The sequence below is a fragment of the Pelophylax lessonae genome (genome assembly GCF_965119305.1).
Source record: "Pelophylax lessonae genome assembly, chromosome: 4".
In the NCBI taxonomy this organism is placed as follows: domain Eukaryota; kingdom Metazoa; phylum Chordata; class Amphibia; order Anura; family Ranidae; genus Pelophylax; species Pelophylax lessonae.
Genome location: NC_138771.1, coordinates 667,926,821 through 667,946,417, shown reverse-complemented (window position 1 = coordinate 667,946,417; position 19,597 = coordinate 667,926,821). Strand labels below are relative to the sequence as shown.

General features: G+C 43.7%; 1 protein-coding gene across 1 annotated transcript in view; it reads right to left on the bottom strand.

Moving 5' to 3' along the window:
- LOC309553086 (uncharacterized protein) overlaps positions 1–19,597 on the bottom strand; it is a gene marked incomplete at both ends in the record, with an annotated part of 111,974 nt that overhangs the window by 25,192 nt on the left and 67,185 nt on the right. The window contains 2 exon segments of the mRNA XM_082253985.1: positions 12,061–12,174; positions 15,223–15,794. Coding sequence (XP_082110111.1) covers positions 12,061–12,174; positions 15,223–15,794 — 686 coding nt within the window.

The window sequence follows — 19,597 nt, the reverse complement described above, 5'->3', positions numbered from 1 at the left end:
GGTGACCGTACTGTCCGGACAGACTGGGTTGAAGGAGGAATGTTAATGCAGAAAGTGAGATTTGAAATAGAACAGAAATGGAATTCAATATTTTTATATTTGCAGATATCATTAAATAATCCCTGGTGGGGGGGGGGGGGGAGCCTGCTAATGGCGCCGGCAGCAGGTGCACGCTAGACACCACGGAGATCCCATCCAGGAGCTGAGAATGCAGACCCGCGCGGCTGCAGAGATCCATCCCGCCCGCTCATAGGGCTGACCTCCCCTGTTCCGCCCTGCTTCCCCCCCCCCCTACTCCGCCACCACTAGACTGCTGGTTCGCCGTACTGGGACCATACTTGGGTGCCGACATCGGAGGATACTGACGAGGGGTGATTTAGTGATTCAGAAGGAGGGAGTATTTGCAGCTACAGCATCTCACAAAAGTAAGTGCACCCCTCACATTTTTGAAAATATTTTATTCTATCTTTTCATGTGACAACACTGAAGAAATGACACTTTGCTACAATGTAAAGTAGTGAGTGTACAGCTTGTATAACAGTGTAAATTTGCTGTCCCCTCAAAATAACTCAACACACAGCCATCAATATCTAAACCGCTGGCAACAAAAGTGAGTACACCCCTAAGTGACAATTTCCAAATTGGGCCCAATTAGAGATTTTCCCTCCCCGGGAGAGAACTCTCTAAGGATCTGAAAAAAAGAATTGCTGCTCTACATAAAGATGGTCTAGGCTATAAGAAGATTGCCAAGACCCTGAAACTGAGCTGCCAAGACCATACAGCGGTTTAATAGGACAGGTTCCACTCAGAACAGGCCTCGCCATGGTAGACCAAAGAGGTTGAGTGCCTCAGGAAATAGATGTCCAGTGGGAAATAGATGTATGAGTGCTGCCAGCATTGATGCAGAGGTTGAAGGGGTGGGGGAGGGGTCAGCCTGTCAGTGCTCAGACCATACGCCGCACACTGCATCAAATTGGTCTGCATGGCTGTCGTCCCAGAAGGAAGCTTCTTCTAAAGATGATGCACAAGAAAGCCTGAAAACAGTTTGCTGAAGACAATCAGACTAAGGACATGGATTACTGGAACCATGTAATGTGGTCTCATGAGACCAAGATAAACTTATTTGGTTCAGATGATGTCAAGCGTGTGTGGTTGCAACCAGGTGAGGAGTACAAAGACAAGTGTGTCTTGCCTACAGTCAAGCATGGTGGTGGGGGGGGTCATGGTCTGGGGCTGCATGAGAGCTTCGGACACTGGGGAGCTACAGTTCATTGAGGGAACCATGAATGCCAACATGAACTGTGACATACTGAAGCAGAGCATGATCCCCTCCCTTCAGAGACTGGGCCACAGGGCAGTATTCCAACATAACGACCCCAAACACCTCCAAGAAGACCACTGCCTTGCTAAAGAAGCTGAGGGTAAAGGTGATGGACTGGCCAAGCATGTCTCCAGACCTAAACCCTATTGAGCATCTGTGGAGCATCCTCAAATGGAAGGTGAAGGAGCACAAGGTTTCTAACATCCACCAGCTGGATGAGAAGTGGAAGAGGACTCCAGTGGTAACCTGTGAAGCTCTGGTGAACTCCATGCCCAAGAAGGTTATGGCAGTGCTGGAAAATAATGGTGGCCACACAAAATATTGACACTTTGGGCCCAATTTGGACATTGTCACTTAGGGGTGTACTCACTTTTGTTGCCAGCTGTTTAGACATTAATGGCTGTGTGTTGAGTTATTTTTGGGGGACAGCAAATTTACACTGTTATACAAGCTGTACACTCACTACTTTACATTGTAGCAAAGTGTCATTTCTTCAGTGTTATCAGATAAAAAAATAGAATAAAATATTTACAAAAATGTGAGGGGTGTATATACTTTTGTGAGATACTATATTTCATTAAATAAAAGCCCTGGTAATAACTGTGTGTGAGGGAAAGCAGATGGGGGTGTCATTGGGTGTATGGTGAGTGGAGGGGGGAGGGATCACAGATGGGGGTGTCATGGGGTGTATGGTTGGGGGAGGGGGGTGTGTAATGGGGTATATGGTTGGGGGAGGGGGGTGTACAATGTATCGCAGTCTCAGAAATCTCCCAGCACTCTGACAAATTATTGTAAAACCCCCAAAAGTTCCCCGATCCAGACACTGGGAGCGTCCAATAAACACCAACATACACACTAATATCTAATTTTCCCCCACCAACACTTTATTTGTAAGCAATCTTCTTCCTGACCCCTCCAGTCAGTACAATCACTTAGGATAAGGTCACACGTCGGGTGCAAATTTCCCCTCTGCTGTCACTGCAAATTTTCTAATCAGCTGTTCAGCGCTTCAACTGCAATTGTAGATGCGGTTCAGATGTGAATTTCTGGAGGTGGCGGTGGCCACCGGAATCTTCACCATTAGCTGGTTGTTAGGGAGAGGGCCGGGAAGACGGACCCTGCGTCCTTAACAACTGTTGATTCATCAGCTGTCAACGAGCTCCCCCCCTCCGACAGATGAATGTAAAAAAGCATTGCCGAAAATAAAAAATCATGAAAAAACAGCGTGGGGTCCCCCCAATCCATATCAGACCCTTATCTGAGCATGCAGCCCGGCAGTCCGGGAAAGGAAGGGGGATGAGAAAGCAACCCCCCCCCTCCTGAACCATACCAGGCCAAATGCCCGCAAAATGAGGGGGGTGCTTTGGGGGCAAGGGGGACCTTTTTTATCAGACCTAAGGGCCTGGTACAGATTTTAGGGGGAACCCCATGCCAAAATAAAAAAAAAATGGCGTGGAGTCCCCCCAAATCTAAACCAGAGCCTTAGGGTCTGATAAAAAAAGTCCCCCTGCCCCAAAGCATCCTCCCATGTTGTGGGCATGTGGCCTGGTATGGTTCAGGAGGGGAGAGGCGTTTCCTCATTCCCACTTCTTTCCTGGCCTTCCGGGCTGCATGCTCAGATAAGGGTCTGGTATGGATTCGGGGGCGGCCTTATGCCATTATTTTTATTTTTTTAATTTTGGTGTGGAGTTCCCCTTAAAATCTGTACCTGACCCAAAAGGGCCTGGAATGGTTTGGGGGAGGGGGGGTGCTTTTTTTTTTTTCTTGGATCAAATTCAGATGCGTTTCCATAGAAGGTAATGAGCCTGGAATTCCCATCTGAACCGCACCGCAGTGCTCAGAAAATGCACAGGACTTTCTATACTGTATGTGACCCGACTCCATAGAAAGACCGTTTAAGTGCAGTTCAAAATGCATCCAATATCGAACATATGTGAATGGAGCCATACACTGATATTAAAGGATATGTTTTTTTTTTTATCTGATGCTTTTAAGGGTAAAGGAGAAATTTGGGATCTTATAGACCCCCGATCTCTCCATAAAGAGGACCTGTCATCCATTATTTCTATTACAAAGGATGTTTACATTCCGTGTAATAGGAATAAAAGTAAGAAAAAAAAAAAAATAAATAAATAAAAGTACAGTGTTAAAAAAAATTAAAATTAAAAATAAAATCAATAATAACAAAAAAATAAATAAATAAATAAAGCGATTAAGTATTTAAATAAAAATAAAGGGACAGTGTAAAAATAAAAAAAGAGTAAGAAATAAATAAGAAAAAAATGTAAAGTGCCCCTCGCACTTTTCGCATCACACATGTGAGGTATCACCGCGAACGCTAGAGAGAGAGAGAGATAATTCCAGCCCTAGACCTCCTCTGTAACTCTAAATTTGTAACCTGTGAAAGTTTTTAAAGCGTCAACTATGGAGGTTTTCATGTACTGTAATTTGTCGTCATTCCACGGCGTACGCAATTTTAAAGCATGACATGTTAGGTATCTATTTGCTTGACCTAACATCATCTTTTATATTTAACAAACAATTAGGTTTTTTATTGGGTTTTTTTGCATTAAAATTCATTAAAGTGGGGGCGTGGCTTGGCCACGGATGGGAATGGCCGCCTGACTCTGGAACTTCTCCTCATCGGCGCATCCAGCAGCCCAATACAGCTCTGTCCCCTCCAAACGAGGGACACGGCCACCTAGCATTCCCCGGAGCATGACCTGCAAGTCAATCGAGGGGATCACGCGGGCTCTTGGACTTCTACATGCGGTCCAAGATGGTGCCGAATGGGACAGAGGCTCCCCACCACTCTATTTACATCACCCGACTGCAGAGAATGGAGACCCATCCTCAAACATGGATGACACAGTGGAGCAGCACCACCTTACAGCCTCTACTCCCTCCGATAGAGGTAAGCAGTCTGCCATCTCCCCAGCACATTCCTCTACAAAGCCTCCTCCTGTGAAGAAGCAGTATGGAGTAGAGGCATGCAGCTCCATAACAGACACAGCCGCTCTCCAGCCCCTAGCAGCATTCACAGCTACTGACTGACAACCCTGCATCAGGAAGCTCCATTAAAGCAATGCTGCTCTCGCTACAGGCTTATCTGCACAGAGAATTTAGAGCCGCTATAAATCAACTAAATGGCAGGGTTGATTATTTGAAAGAATGCGCCAGCCATAGAGAGCAAAACTTAACAATAGCCACAACGGCTCACAACACCATTGTGGATATACAAGACGAGCAAGCAGAGGCCCTATACCAATTGCTCCTAAAAGTCACAGACCTTGAAGACCACTCTAGGTGGAACAATATCAAAATAATGGGGGTCCCCGAGACAATATCACCCAAGGAGATCATTCCCTACCTACACCAGTTGTTCCGCAAAATTGTTTTCCGACCCTCTCAGCACAAGATCTTCTCATAGATAGAGCCCACAGGATTCACAAACCACAACACCTGCCAGAATCTTTAGCCAGAGTTATTCTAGGCCCAAATCCATTTTTTTAACACCAAGGAGCATATCATGAGATCAAGGTTGATGCAAACTTTGCCTGACCCGTTTTCTCCAAAATCTCCCTATATAACAATATATCAGCAGCCACCACACAGGCGCGTAAATCGTTTGCTCCGGTCACCTTGACACCTTTGGAGTGCAAGATTCCATATAAATGGGGGTTCCAGACTAAACTTTTAGTCACCTATCAACGCCAGCAAGTCTCCATCCTGACCCCCAAAGATGGGATCAAACAGCTACACAATTGAGGCATCCTTTCGGATCTACCCCCCAAAACTCCCAAAAAGAAGCTTTCTGCTAAGATTTCAATCGCCTGGGCCCCACGAAACAATCCCTGAAACACAAGACAACTACAAACCGGGGAAAACAAGTGTCAACTGTTTACTTGCCTCGCTGGAAAACAACTGCTTATCCTTATGGAGGAGATACCGCCCTGTTGTTCGACTCACCTCGCCCCCTGCTATTGACTGCTAAGCACACGGCATACCTCAGGGTTTTTTTTTTAATTCCTTTTTTCTTTTCTAATTTGTCATTATGACTGTTGTAATTGACCTATGAACTAAGCCTTTAAAACCTCTACGGCTCACAGTCTGGGCCATAGATGTACACTTTCTTCTACCTGTTGTTAACTGCATAAGTTATAATTTTACTTTGTTTATGACATTTGCACTTTAGACCTTGATTATCACTTGTATTACTGATTACCTTGTGCCACCTTGACATCATCCCCAACCAAAGTCATGACACTTAGAATCATCTCACTGAATGTCAAAGGCCTGACTATCCCATTTAAACAATCTCTATTGTGGGTGGGGGGAGGTGATAGCCCAACGCACAGATATACTATGTATCCAGGAAACACATTTTTCCTCTGTACACCCTCCGCAATGTACCCACAAACTATTCCCACACACCTTTCACTCTCAAGCCCACAAAAAAGTGAAAGGGGTTATGATTAGGGTTGAGCGAACCCGGACTGTATTGTTCGTGTTCGTACCGGACTTTTGGGTATTCGGTACCCGGACCCGAACCAGAACATTTCACTGTATGTTCGGGTACTGTCCGTTGTTCGGTAATGTTATTTGATGTTTTGGTGCGGTTTTAATGGCACAGTTTCAACAGGTGCAAGGCAGCCAATCAGCAAGCGTTTAACTGGTGTGCCCTAGAAGCAATCACAGCCATGCCTACTAATGGCATGGCTGTGATTGGCCAGTGCAGCATGTGACCCAGACTCTATATAAGCTGGAGTCACATAGCGCAGCGCGTCACTCTGCTATAACTATACTAGGGAGAGGTTCCTGATGCTTCTGCTGAGGGAGAGATAGGAATTTACTGTAGGGCGAGGCTGGAGAGATTGCTTTTAGGGAAATCATAGGATAGGATCAATCTGCTTTAATCAGACAGCGATCTACATTGATTGTATTGTGTGGGGGTGCAGTGCACAATCTTTTTGCCCGGAGGGAGAGATATGAGATTACTGAAGGGTCAGGCTGGAGATTGCTTTGAGGGAAATCACAGGAACAATCTTCTTTAATCAGACAACGATCTACATTGATTGTATGGTGTGGGGGTGCAGTGCATGATCTTTATGCCCTGACCTGAGCCAAGTGAGGAGGGGAAAGGGAAAAAAAAACTTTTATCAGTCTGTTAGGCGTGTGGTGCTGCACATTTCATGCAACCTCAGTCCATATGTGCCTGCTTAATCTGCATTTAAAAAAGAAAAAATATTTTTTCCTTCATATTTAACTTTGACATACAGTGGGTACGGAAAGTATTCAGACCCCCTTAAATTTTTCACTCTTTGTTATATTGCAGCCATTTGCTAAAATCATTTAAGTTCATTCTTCTTCCTCATAAATGTACACATAGCACCCCATACTGACAGAAAAACACAGAATTGTTGACATTGTTGCAGATTTATTAAAAAAGAAAAACTGAAATATCACATGGTCCTAAGTATTCAGACCCTTTGCTCAGTATTTAGTAGAAGCCCCCTTTTGATCTAATACAGCCAGGAGTCTTTTTGGGAAAGATGCAACAAGTCTTTGACACCTGGATTTGGGGATCCTCTGCCATTCCTCCTTGCAGATCCTCTCCAGTTCTGTCAGGTTGGATGGTAAACGTTGGTGGACAGACATTTTTAGGTCTCTCCAGAGATGCTCAATTGGGTTTAAGTCAGGGCTCTGGCTGGGCCATTCAAGAAGAGTCACGGAGTTGTTGTGAAGCCACTCCTTCGTTATTTTAGCTGTGTGCTTAGGGTCATTGTCTTGTTGGAAGGTAAACCTTCGGCCCAGTCTGAGGTCCAGAGCACTCTGGAGAAGGTTTTTGTACAGGATATCCCTGTACTTGGCCGCATTCATCTTTCCCTCGATTGCAACCAGTTGTCCTGTCCCTGCAGCTGAAAAACACCCCCACAGCATGATGCTGCCACCACCATGCTTCACTGTTGGGACTGTATTAGACAGGTGATGAGCAGTGCCTGGTTTTCTCCACACATACCGCTTAGAATTAAGGCCAAAAAGTTCTATTTTGGTCTCATCAGACCAGAGAATCTTATTTCTCACCATCTTGGCGTCCTTCAGGTGTTTTTTAGCAAACTCCATGCGGGCTTTCATGTGTCTTACACTGAGGAGAGGCTTCCGTCGGGCCACTCTGCCATAAAGCCCCGACTGGTGGAGGGCTGCAGTGATGGTTGACTTTCTACAACTTTCTCCCATCTCCTGACTGCATCTCTGGAGCTCAGCCACAGTGATCTTTGGGTTCTTCTTTATCTCTCTCACCAAGGCTCTTCTCCCCCGATAGCTCAGTTTGGCCAGACGGCCAGCCCTAGGAAGGGTTCTGGTTGTCCCAAACGTCTTCCATTTGAGGATTATGGAGGCCACTGTGCTCTTAGGAACCTTAAGTGCAGCAGAAATCTTTTTGTAACCTTGGTCAGATCTGTGCCTTGCCACAATTCTGTCTCTGAGCTCTTCAGGCAGTTCCTTTGACCTCATGATTATCATTTGCTCTGACATGCATTGTGATCTGGAAGGTCTTATATAGACAGGTGTGTGGCTTTCCTAATCAAGTCCAATCAGTATAATCAAACACAGCTGGACTCAAATGAAGGTGTAGAACCATCTCAAGGATGATCAGAAGAAATGGAAAGCACCTGGGTTAAATATATGAGTGTCACAGCAAAGGGTCTGAATACTTAGGACCATGTGATATTTCAGTTTTTCTTTTTTAATAAATCTGCAACAATGTCAACAATTCTGTGTTTTTCTGTCAGTATGGGGAGCTGTGTGTACATTCATGAGGAAGAAGAATGAACTTAAATTATTTTAGCAAATGGCTGCAATATAACAAAGAGTGAAAAATTTAAGGGGGTCTGAATACTTTCCGTACCCACTGTACAGTCTTTAGACAGACACTGCTTTTCTAGCCTGCTCTTCAAAAAGCACCAATGTGAGAGGAAAATAATTATTTTTCAGTATTTAGGGAAAAAAAAATATTTTTCAGTTTTTCATTCAAATGGTTTTTTTTTTTGTATTCAATAGCGGAATAGAACAACAACAGTATCCAACCTGTTAGGCGTGCGGTGTGTAGCGGCCATTTCATGCAAGCTCAGTGCATATGTGTCTGCTTAATCTGCATTTTAAAAAGAAAAAAACTTTTTTCCTTCATATTTTACTGTGACTTACAGTGTTTAGACAGACGCTGCATTTCAAATCTGCTATTCAACAAGCACCAATTAATGGGACAATTATTTTTCAGTTTTTCATTCATACGTTACAGTGCGATACACCCATTGCATACTGTTGTATTGCGCATTGCAATAAAAAAAAACACTTAGGAGCAAAAAAAAATTTGATTGCAGCCCTGTCTGCATATGTTACAGTGACATACACCCATTGCATAATGTTGTATTGCGCATTGCAATAAAAAAAAAACATTTAGGGGACAGAAAGATATTAAATTGCAGCTTAGTCTGTATCTGTACGTGTGAGATACACTCGTTGGATACTGTTGTTCTAGTCCGCTATTCAATAAACACCCATTTAGGGAAAAAATATTAAATTGCGGCCTAGTCTTTATCTGTACGTGTAAGATACACCCGTTGTATACTGTTGTTCTAGTCCGTTAGTCAATAAACACCCATTTAGTGAAAAAATATTGAATTGCGGCCTAGTCTGTATCTGTACTTGTGAGATACACCCGTTGTATACTGTTGTTCTATTCCGCTATTTAATAAACACCCATTTAGGGAAAAAAATATTACATTGCGGCTTAGTCTGCATATTTTACTGTGAGATACACTCGTTGGATACTGTTGTTCTATTCCGCTATTCAATAAACACCCATTTAGGGAAAAAATATTACATTGCGGCCTAGTCTGCATATTTTACTGTGAGATACACTCTTTGGATATTGTTGTTCTATTCCGCTATTCAATAAACACCAATTTTGGGAAAAAATATTACATTGCAGCCTAGTCTGCATATGTTACAGCGCAACAAGGCACACAGGTCTCGCACGGAGGCCCAGTTACTGGTGGTGAAGTGGTACTGTTCCGCAGAGCGACTTATGCGTGCGTGCTGCAGCTGAAACTCCACTATGGCCTGCTGCTGCTCGCACAGTCTGGCCAGCATGTGCAAGGTGGAGTTCCACCTTGTGGGCACGTCACATATGAGGCGGTAAGCGGGAAGGCCGAAGTTACGCTGCAGCGCTGACAGGCGAGCAGCAGCAGGGTGAGAACGCTGAAAGTGCGCACAGAGGGCACTTTCTGCAGCAGCTCTGACATATTGGGGTCATTTCTAAGGAACCTGTGCACCACCAAATTCAGCACATGCGCCAGGCAAGGGTTGTGTGTCAAACCGGCTAGGCCCAGAGCTGCTATGAGATTTCGCCCATTATCGCACACCACCAGGCGGGCTTGAGGCTCACTGGCACCAACCACTCATCGGTCTGCTGTTCAATGCCCCTCCACAACTCCTGCGTGGTGTGTGGTTTTTCCCCCCAAACAGGCAAGTTTTAAAACTGCCTGCTGTCGTTTACCCCTGGCTGTGCTGAAGTTGGTGGTGAAGGTGTTACGCTGACCGGATGAGGAGGCAGTAGAGGATGAGGAAGCGGAGTAGGAGGAGTTAGGAACAGGAGGCAAACTGAAGCGCACTGCAATCCTCGGTGGTGGAAAGACATGAGCCAAACTGCTATCTGCCTCAGGCCCACCCGCCACTGCATTTACCCGGATGAAGAGGCGGTAGAGGATGAGGAAGCGGAGTAGGAGGAGTTAGGAACAGGAGGCAAACTGAAGCACACTTCAATCCTCGGTGGTGGAAGGACATGTGCCAAACTGCTATCCGCCTCAGGCCCAGCTGCCACTGCATTTACCCAGTGTGCTGTTAGGGAGATAAAATGTCCCTGACCGTGCTTACTGGTCCACGTATCCGTAGTTAGGTGGACCTTGCCACAGATGGCGTTGCACAGTGCACACCTGAATTTGTCACCCACTTGGTTGTGCAGGGAAGGGATGGCTTGCCTGGAAAAGTAGTGGAGGCTGGGCACGATGTACTGTGGGACAGCCACCGCCATAAGATTTTTAAAACTCTGCGTCTCCACCAGATGGAATGACAGCATTTCAAAGGCCAGGAATTTTACTGAATGATCGGTCTGCCCCTTCAACTTCTGGGTCTCCAAATTGGGCACATGGCCTGAGCTTCCCCTTTACGCCTTGGAGGTGCTAGCCTGCCCTGCAGCCAGTGTATTATCTGAACGTGTATTTAGCATGGCTGAGGGCGTTATCACAGACAAGCGCAGCCGCCTGTCCAGAGCCAATGTGGACGAGCTCACGTTCATTAAAATGAACCAGGCATGGATCCCCCAGGACTTGTCCGTACCTTGTGCAGAATAGACATGTATACCGGCCTTACCCAGCCATTGTTGTTTTTGATCTTTCTAACTCTTTTGGGGTGTACCCTAATTTAAAAAGAAATAAAATTAAAAACCAAAACCAGTGTTGGCTACCTCGTCCTCCTCCACCTCCTCCGCCGCTTCCACCTACACCGCCACATCCACCCCCACCTCTACATCCTACTCCATATGGGCCTCGTCCTCCTCCTCCACCGCCGCCGCCGCATCCACCTACACCGCCATATCCACCCCCACCTCAACCTCCTACTCCAGATGGGCCTTGTCCTCCTACATCTTTCAAGATGATTATTTTTTATTTTTCATTTTTTTCTGTTATTTTAAGTTATTTCCCTATCCACATTTGTTTGCAGGGCACTTGCCATGCTCTTAAGATGATTTTGGAACTGTAAATGCCACTGACCACTGTATTTTGTATAAAAATATCTTTATTCAAATTAAAAATTTGTAGACAGACAAAAAAACAAAAACATAAATCAATAACATTTACAGGGCATTAAAATATGCATGCATTTGACAGACCAAATACCGAACCAAATAGGGGCGCTCAGGTGTACAAGGCGATCATGTAACCGGAAACGACCCTACGCGTTCCGGGCAAAAGAGCCCTTCCTCAGGGGTCACCCAAAGCTCCAGATAAAACACCTAGTATATCTAGAAAAGGAAGAAATGTTTTTAGTAAGATATAGAGTGATTTGTCCATATACACATGAGTAGGCAATCATATATTATGTCTCATATTTTAATCTCATAGTATATACTTCATGCTAATGGACCTACCCTTAGCGTCTAACCCTATGCATTGGATTGGTCTGTCGGCTAAAAAATGGTATTGCTACCATCAGGAGGAATGCCCAGGTTCCCACAGGCCCGTTCAAGGGCTACGAAGTCCGTGAGAGCGTGAAAGGAGTTGTAGCATCTGCCCAGAGGGACCAGCAGGGCACCACGATGAAGAAGGCCACCACCAATCAAATATCACTCCTTCTTCATCACTATCTTTCTCCTCTTCTTGAGTTGAAGATCTAGGCGCCTGCCAGGTTCCAGATCATAGAGTAGGAGTTTGAGAGGTATCAGAACAAGGAACTGCTGGCACCTGAATGGCATCTGAAATAGGTAACAGGTGATTTCTATGCCAAGTCTTCACTGGACCAGTCTTCCCTTCAGGGAAAATCTGAAACACTGGTAGGCCAGATAGCTTCTTGCAAATGATAAAGGGTTAAGAACGCCAATGATCAGCCAACTTGTGTTTTCCAGGCACTCCCAAGTTCCTTAACAAAACTCGATCACCTGGCTGTAGATATTGAATCCTCACCTTCATATCAAAGTTCTTCTTATTGCGCTGTTCTCTTGTAGCAGATGCTTCAAGAGTCTCTAGTCCTATCTTCAAGTTTTTCCAAAGCCTATCCACATATCCTCGATAGGAATTCTGGGAAGTATGGTCAGGTGACTTTCTAAAAGCTAAATCCACCAGTAGTCAAGCTTGTCCCAAACATTAATCTATAAGGGTGTTGTAGAATCTTTTCCTCTCAGGTACAGATACCTGTTACCTATTAGTCGGTGATACCAAATCAGATATGTAGCTACATAGAGATCATCTACAGACTCAGTGGTTGAATCAAAGTGATCTAAACTTATTATTCCATGTTTGAGATCAAATATACAATATGACGTATGAAAAAAGTTTGTATTAACATATTATTTTGACCAATCAAAGCTTGCAAAAAGGTTCAGCAGATTCAGAGTTAAAAGTCAATTTTTCAATGTTTGCAATTTTATCAGGGGACTTCCCCATCAAAGCTATGATCATGATTTCCAGACGATGAGTGTTCCTCATTCTCTAAGTCACCGGACCCCTTTTGTTGCAAAATATTCCAGGCCATCAAATATATTTTTAGCTTTTGCAAAGTTGCATGAACATGAAAGAAATAAGATAAGACAAGAGATTAATACTTTGAAGCCATTTGTGTCCTAAGCAGCCATCTTTCCACCTCATTTTCCCCTCTTGAGAATTTACTGATCATCCTAACTACCTATCCACTCATCAGATCTTTCCAAGGGAGCAGCCCCTTACGCTTGGAACACTGGCCCAAAGGGCAAACTTCAGTGGGGGGTGTCTGAGTCTTGGTAAGGTTCTGAGGGGGAAATTGTTTCTTCATACATGGGGGGTTGAGGTGACAGATGTCTCATTACAGCATACTCAGCATCATCATTTCCTTTTTCTGTATAGAGTTGAAATAGGTTGTCTCCTTGGCCTTGGTAACCTTATCAAATAAACACATAATTATTTTAATTCAACAGGTAAGTAGAGATCATAATTATCATTAAACATCAATATGAATACCCGCAGTCTCTGTATTTTTGGAGATATTTAGAATAAGGCACAACCTCTAAAGGACTGTGTTCATTAGGATGGGTGGACACCATTGTGGCAGGTGCAGTGCCTTATGCGCTGTGGCATTAGAAGAACTTGATTTCTCTGACTTCAGTCTAACCAGACTGTCTGTTACTTTATAAATTCTTCCAATACCGTTCTATGGAAAGCAATAGGTTTAAAAAGCACACCAAACGCTTAAGATATCTTCTTTATTAACTTCAACTTTTCTTCATATATAGCTCTGACCCTTTTGCAGCAGACAGTCCATTTAGAAACATGTGTTGAATAAAGTATAACAAAATGGTGGTTCAACTGTTCAATCTTGTCATTCTACATAAAATGGTGGATATATTTCTCTCTTCAGTATCTGTACTTTAACTTTAAATTCTTTAGACACTTTATGATCTCTCTGAGAGGTATATATGATGCTTAATCAATAGTTTTACTTGCTCTATATTCTGTTTGCTGTTAGGTGTTTGATATTTTGGTGGAACTATTTTTGGCCACTTGCTTCCATAAAACTGACTCTGACTTGAAATAGGTCTGTTCAGTTCTTCTCTCTCTGGTCGAATGAGTGTTAGCTAGTGTGCATGGGAGATTTCCAGACAAAAATGAGTGTAAGGCTGGCTATAATTGGCCAAAACTCTTGCTGAGTGTGTGATTGGCTGTGATTGGCCACAAACTCCTGATGGGTAATAAAGTTTAACTCTGTGCTTTCTGGTTTCAATTCTGCTGTGTCTGAGCTTACCTTACAGGCATACAATGAATCTTACAGGCATATTTTCTTTTTGCTTCTATGAACACAATATACAACTGTTATATGATATCCATACATAAAATCACAGTAAATAACTGCTTTTGTCTCTCACATATAAACATATGCACTGTATTAAGGTTATTAGCAGGTCTAGCTGTATATACATGTGAGTCCTATTAGCAACCTAGGACAGGTTTTAGCTGGCCAGCTACACTCCCACCAAAATTACCTATAATTCTATGTTCTCTAGAGTAGGATTTGAACATGAATTTGGGGAATTTTCCATCAGGTTCTCAACCTCCAAGTGTCTTTTATCACTCTCAAGTAGAACAACTAACTGTTGTATAGGACGTTCCAACTTGAGTGGAGTAGTAAGACATTTTCCCTTTTTGTCAAGTCTCCTATTTGTAACCAGGGCCGGATTAAGAGCATCATGGGCTTGGTGCTGAGGATTTTCAAGGGCCTTAAGGACCGTGCCTTGGCATGCACCCAGAGGAGGAAGGGTGCAGCCATGCATGCCTAATTCAACATGGGATGCTGTCTCTGAAGCCCATAAACACATCCATGCATCGGCAACTGTCCCTCCTTGTCCAGCCTTCGCGTTGTGTGGAGAGGTTCTAAGGGTGCTGCCTGGGGAAGCGAGCATAGAAGCCAGACTTCTGTGTTTACAAGTGACAGAAGAGCGGTAACAGTGAATATGGCCAACCCGGGGCCTATATAAAAGGTAGGGGCCTGGAGCTGCAGCTCCAATAGCCCCTACGTTAATCTGGCCCTGTTTGTAACAACGCTCTTCTTACTAGTCTGTCTTTATCCTTTTGAACTTCTAGAACTTTGGTGAATTTCCATTGACTTCTATATAAATCGTCTTCTTTCACTAATACTATGTCACCAACTTGGACATTTCTTCTGGGTGTTTGCCATTTACTTATTAGCGTAAGATTGGCTAAGTACTCTTTCCTCCATCTATTCCAAAACTGTTCTAATAGATATTGAACTCTTTGCCATCTCTTTTTGGCGTATAAATCCTCTTTGTTGAACTTGCCAGGTGGTGGTTGTATGTAATCAGACTTAAGGTGAAGTAGATGGTTGGGAGTTAAAGGTTCCAAACTTGTTGGATCATTGATGTTGTCGACTGTAAGAGGACCACTGTTAACAATAGACATTACTTCATAGAATAGGGTCCTAAGTGAAGCATCATCCATTCTTCCGGAGTTCTTTTTCAACATTGAACTTAACACATATCTTACAGCTCTGATTTGTCTTTGCCAATCTCCTCCTGTTTGGCTTGCATGTGGAGCATTCATATGAAAGTCACATTGATTCTGTTACAAATACTCAGTTACCTTTTCTTTGTCGATCTCTTTCAGAGCTTTCTTCAATTCATTCCTTGCTCCGATAAAATTAGATCCTTGGTCGGATCTAAGCTCTCTGACAGTACCTCTAATGGCTATGAAACATCTCAAGGCATTGATGAATGCGTCAGTTGACATATCTTCTAGCAATTCCAGATGAATTGCTCTGGAGCTTAGACATGTAAATATTAGTCCATATCTCTTGTACTCCTTGCGGTTTTGCTTGGTAATGAATGGGCCGAAACAATCCATTCCACTATAAAGAATGGTGGTGATGGGTTCACACGATCTCTGTTGAATGAGTCTTATGATTGTTTCTTCAGCTTTCATTCTTTCCTCTACATTCAATGATTCCTTCTTTCTGTTTCCCTTTGCCAAACGTTGAATTCGAGCTACTATGTTTATGACTGTATTCCATTTTGAACATCTGGCAAGTCTTTCAAGTATGTCATCTTGACGCTTGGCACCAGTCCTCAATGTTTGTACAACCTTTACTTCTGGATCATCCATAGACAATTCTGTGTAACCTTCACTGGGTATGATTTCCTTTTCCCAAAGGAACTCTGGACCGGTGAACCAATATGAATTTTTCAATTCTGTTACATTCAGGCCTCTCAAAGCATGATCTGCTGGGTTATGCTTTGTATCAATATGATGCCAATGTTCCGGATTTGTCATTTTCTGAATTTTCTGAACTCTGTTGGCGACAAAGACATGGAATCTTCGAGCTTCGTTGTTTATGTATCCTAGGACAACTTGGGAGTCTGTCCAAAAGTATTCTTCATCTATTTTTAACTCTAATTCTTCTCTCAGAAACTTGCTTACTGAAGCTGAAACAACAGCTGCTGTCAGTTCAAGTCTTGGTATTGTCTGAATACTGGTAGGTGCGACTCTGGTCTTTCCCATTACCAGGGCACAGTGTATTTTTCCTTCTCCTATCACTATGATGTAGGAGCACTGACCATAACCATAACTACTGGCATCTGAAAAGTGATGAAGTTCTACTTTCTTGTACTCTCCGAAATCATGAGGTACAAAACATCTGGGTATTCGAACTTCTCTCAAATTCTCCAAGTCTCTTATCCAAGCCTCCCACCTTGGCCTCAAATCTTCAGGTATGGGTTCATCCCATCCCAACTTCCGTCTGCATAATTCTTGTAGTATTTCTTTTGCTTTGAGGATCACTGGGGCCAAGAATCCCAATGGATCATATATAGAAGCCACTGCGGAAAGAATGGTTGCAACTTTCTCTTTAAAGGATGTTTCAAAAAAGAACTCGTCATTCTCTACATTCCATCCCAATCCAAGTACATTCTGAACTGGAAGATGATCATAATTGAGATCTACATTCTTCATTGTTGATGCACGTTCAGAGTCACTGATGGATTCCAGCACTTCTCTGCTGTTTGAGATGAATTTGTGAAGGCGCAGGTTTCCTCTTGCGCATAACTGTTGGCTTTCTTTTACTAGTTTGATTGCCGATTCTGTGGACTCTAGACTTATAAGACCATCATCTACATAGAAGTTTTTCTTAAGAAAATTTGCTGCTGATGGGCAATCCTTTTCAGTTTTGTTGGCAAGGTACTTTGTTGGCTCCAAACAAGTGTACTTTCATTCTGTATTCTGCTGGCTCTGTATCTGTATCTCCGTCCTCCCACCATAGAAACTTCAGGAAGTCTCTATCTTCATTCTTCACGTGAAACTGGTGGAACATCTTTTCAATGTCACACATGACCGCTACAGGATACTTTCTGAATCTACAGAGTACTCCAGGCAGAGTGTTTGTAAGATCTGGTCCTTTTAGTAGATGATCGTTCAATGCAACACCATCATACTTTGCTGAGCAATCATATACTACTCTAAACTTATCTGGTTTCTTTGGGTGGTAAACACCTTGATGTGGGATGTACCACACTTCTCCTTCTTTAGGTTGGTTATTGACCTTTTCTGCATGTCCTTCTTCAAGGATGCCTTCCATGAATTTCAAATAAGGGCATTTCAAGATAACCTTGTGTTGATTCTGCTGAATACTTTCTTCTAGAGTGTGTACAAACTTTGTCTTCTTGGGATACACTCTTTTCTTCAGAACTTATGTCTGAAAAGTCAGATTCAAGTATCTTGATTACTTTTGCTGAACTTACAGTTGGTAACTCTTGGACTGATATTCGATGACACAATCCTGTCACATGTCTTGAGTTTGCAATCTGCTGTTTTCCTCCAACAACGCCCCATCCTAGATCAGTTCGAACAGTGTAGGGTTCACCCTTTCCTCCTGTGTTTACCTCTCGTGAGTACCAAAGCTTCGGGACAATCGTAACCTATCAACAGTCCAACACCAAATTCCTTCAGCGGGGACATTTCATGAGATATGACAGATAGGTGCTCCCATTTAATGGCTGTTTCACAGGTAGGTATGCGATCTCGATCTAGAGGTATATCGTCTTTCGTATAAGCTGGAGGTAGATTTAATGTGAGGTTTGAATGAAGTCCTCTAACTCTTTGACTGTTCACTAATGTGTCTCTCCCTGTCATTGTGGTGAATTTGAGCTTCACTGGTTCTGTAGCCACTTGTAACTTCTTGCAGATTTCTTGATCAATGAAGGTGACATCGCTTTGGGCATCTAGTAGTGCATAGCCATATACCTTCTTATTCCTCCTTTTAGGATTTGAAATGCACACTGGTACAACCATTAATGTGCCGTTGCTTTCTCCTTCCTTTACTCTGCAAGAGAATACTGATACTTTCTTTTCTTCCTCAGCATCTTTAGGTATTGAGGATTCATCCTTCTTTGTACGCTCTTCATGTAGCGGTGTAGGATGGCGTCCTTTGCAAACACTGCATGTGGCCATTTTCTTACACTTCTTAGTAATATGGTCTTTCCTTAGGCATCCAAAACACAGTTGGTTATCAAGTACAATTTTTTTCTTTTCATTCGAGGACTTCTCTTTCAATTGTTGGTACTTGTGTATAGAGTGGTTTTCTCCACAGAACATACACTTAAAGGTAGTCTGAGGATTTGTCGGTTCTGTCTCTCTACTGATCCCAGTAGTGACTTTGAACTTGCTCTCATACAGTAGGTATCTAGACCTTTAGCTGCTTTGTTGGTTGCAAAGCTAGTTGCTCTTGCACGTCTTATATCTCTCGCAGGCCTTTCTTCTAAGGATTTTAAGGCATAAGATGCTGTTACTGGGTTACATGCTATTCATGCTTATTGACAAACTCAGAAAACTTTTCAAACCTTGGGAATTCCCTATTTAGATCTAACTGTTCAGTCACATAGCGATTCCACCTAGAAACCACTCCTTCAGGTAGTTTTGCTAGCATCCTGTGGTTTTCCAGATAGTCGTTCAGTACTTCTAGCAGTGGCGGCTGGTGAAGTTTTAAGATGGGGGGGCGCAAGACCCCGCCCTTCTATTTTGGCCCCTCCCATTTCTCAGAAGCCACACCCCTTATAGACCCCACCCATTTTGTCCCCTGTATTTTGCTTGCGTGAACCAATTCTCCCAATATATCACATATTAAGGGCTCCATCAGTACTAGTATATCACATAATAGGGAGCAGGGGCCCTATTATGGGATACACTGACAGAGTGGCACAAACCCCACAGTACAGACCCCCTAGCACAGACCACACAGTACATGCCCCCTTTCAATGTAGTGACCAGCGTACATGCCCCCTTTCAATGCAGTGACCAGCGTACATGCCCCCTTTCAATGTAGTGACCAACGTACATGCCCCCTTTCAATGTAGTGACCAGCGTACATGCCCCCTTTCAATGCAGTGACCAGTGTACATGCCCCCTTTCAATGTAGTGACCAGCGTACATGCCCCCTTTCAATGCAGTGACCAGCGTACATGCCCCCTTTCAATGCAGTGACCAGCGTACATGCCCCCTTTCAATGTAGTGACCAGCGTACATGCCCCCTTTCAATGTAGTGACCAGCGTACATGCCCCCTTTCAATGCAGTGACCAGTGTACATGCCCCCTTTCAATGTAGTGACCAGCGTACATGCCCCCTTTCAATGCAGTGACCAGCGTACATGCCCCCTTTCAATGCAGTGACCAGCGTACATGCCCCCTTTCAATGTAGTGACCAGCGTACATGCCCCCTTTCAATGTAGTGACCAGCGTACATGCCCCCTTCAATGTAGTGACCAGTATACATGCCCCCTTTCAATGCAGTGACCAGCGTACATGCCCCCTTTCAATGTAGTGACCAGCATACATGCCCCCTTCAATGTAGTGACCAGTATACATGCCCCCTTTCAATGTAGTGACCAGTATACATGCCCCCTTTCAATGTAGTGACCAGCGTACATGCCCCCTTCAATGCAGTGACCAGCGTACATGCCCCCTTTCAATT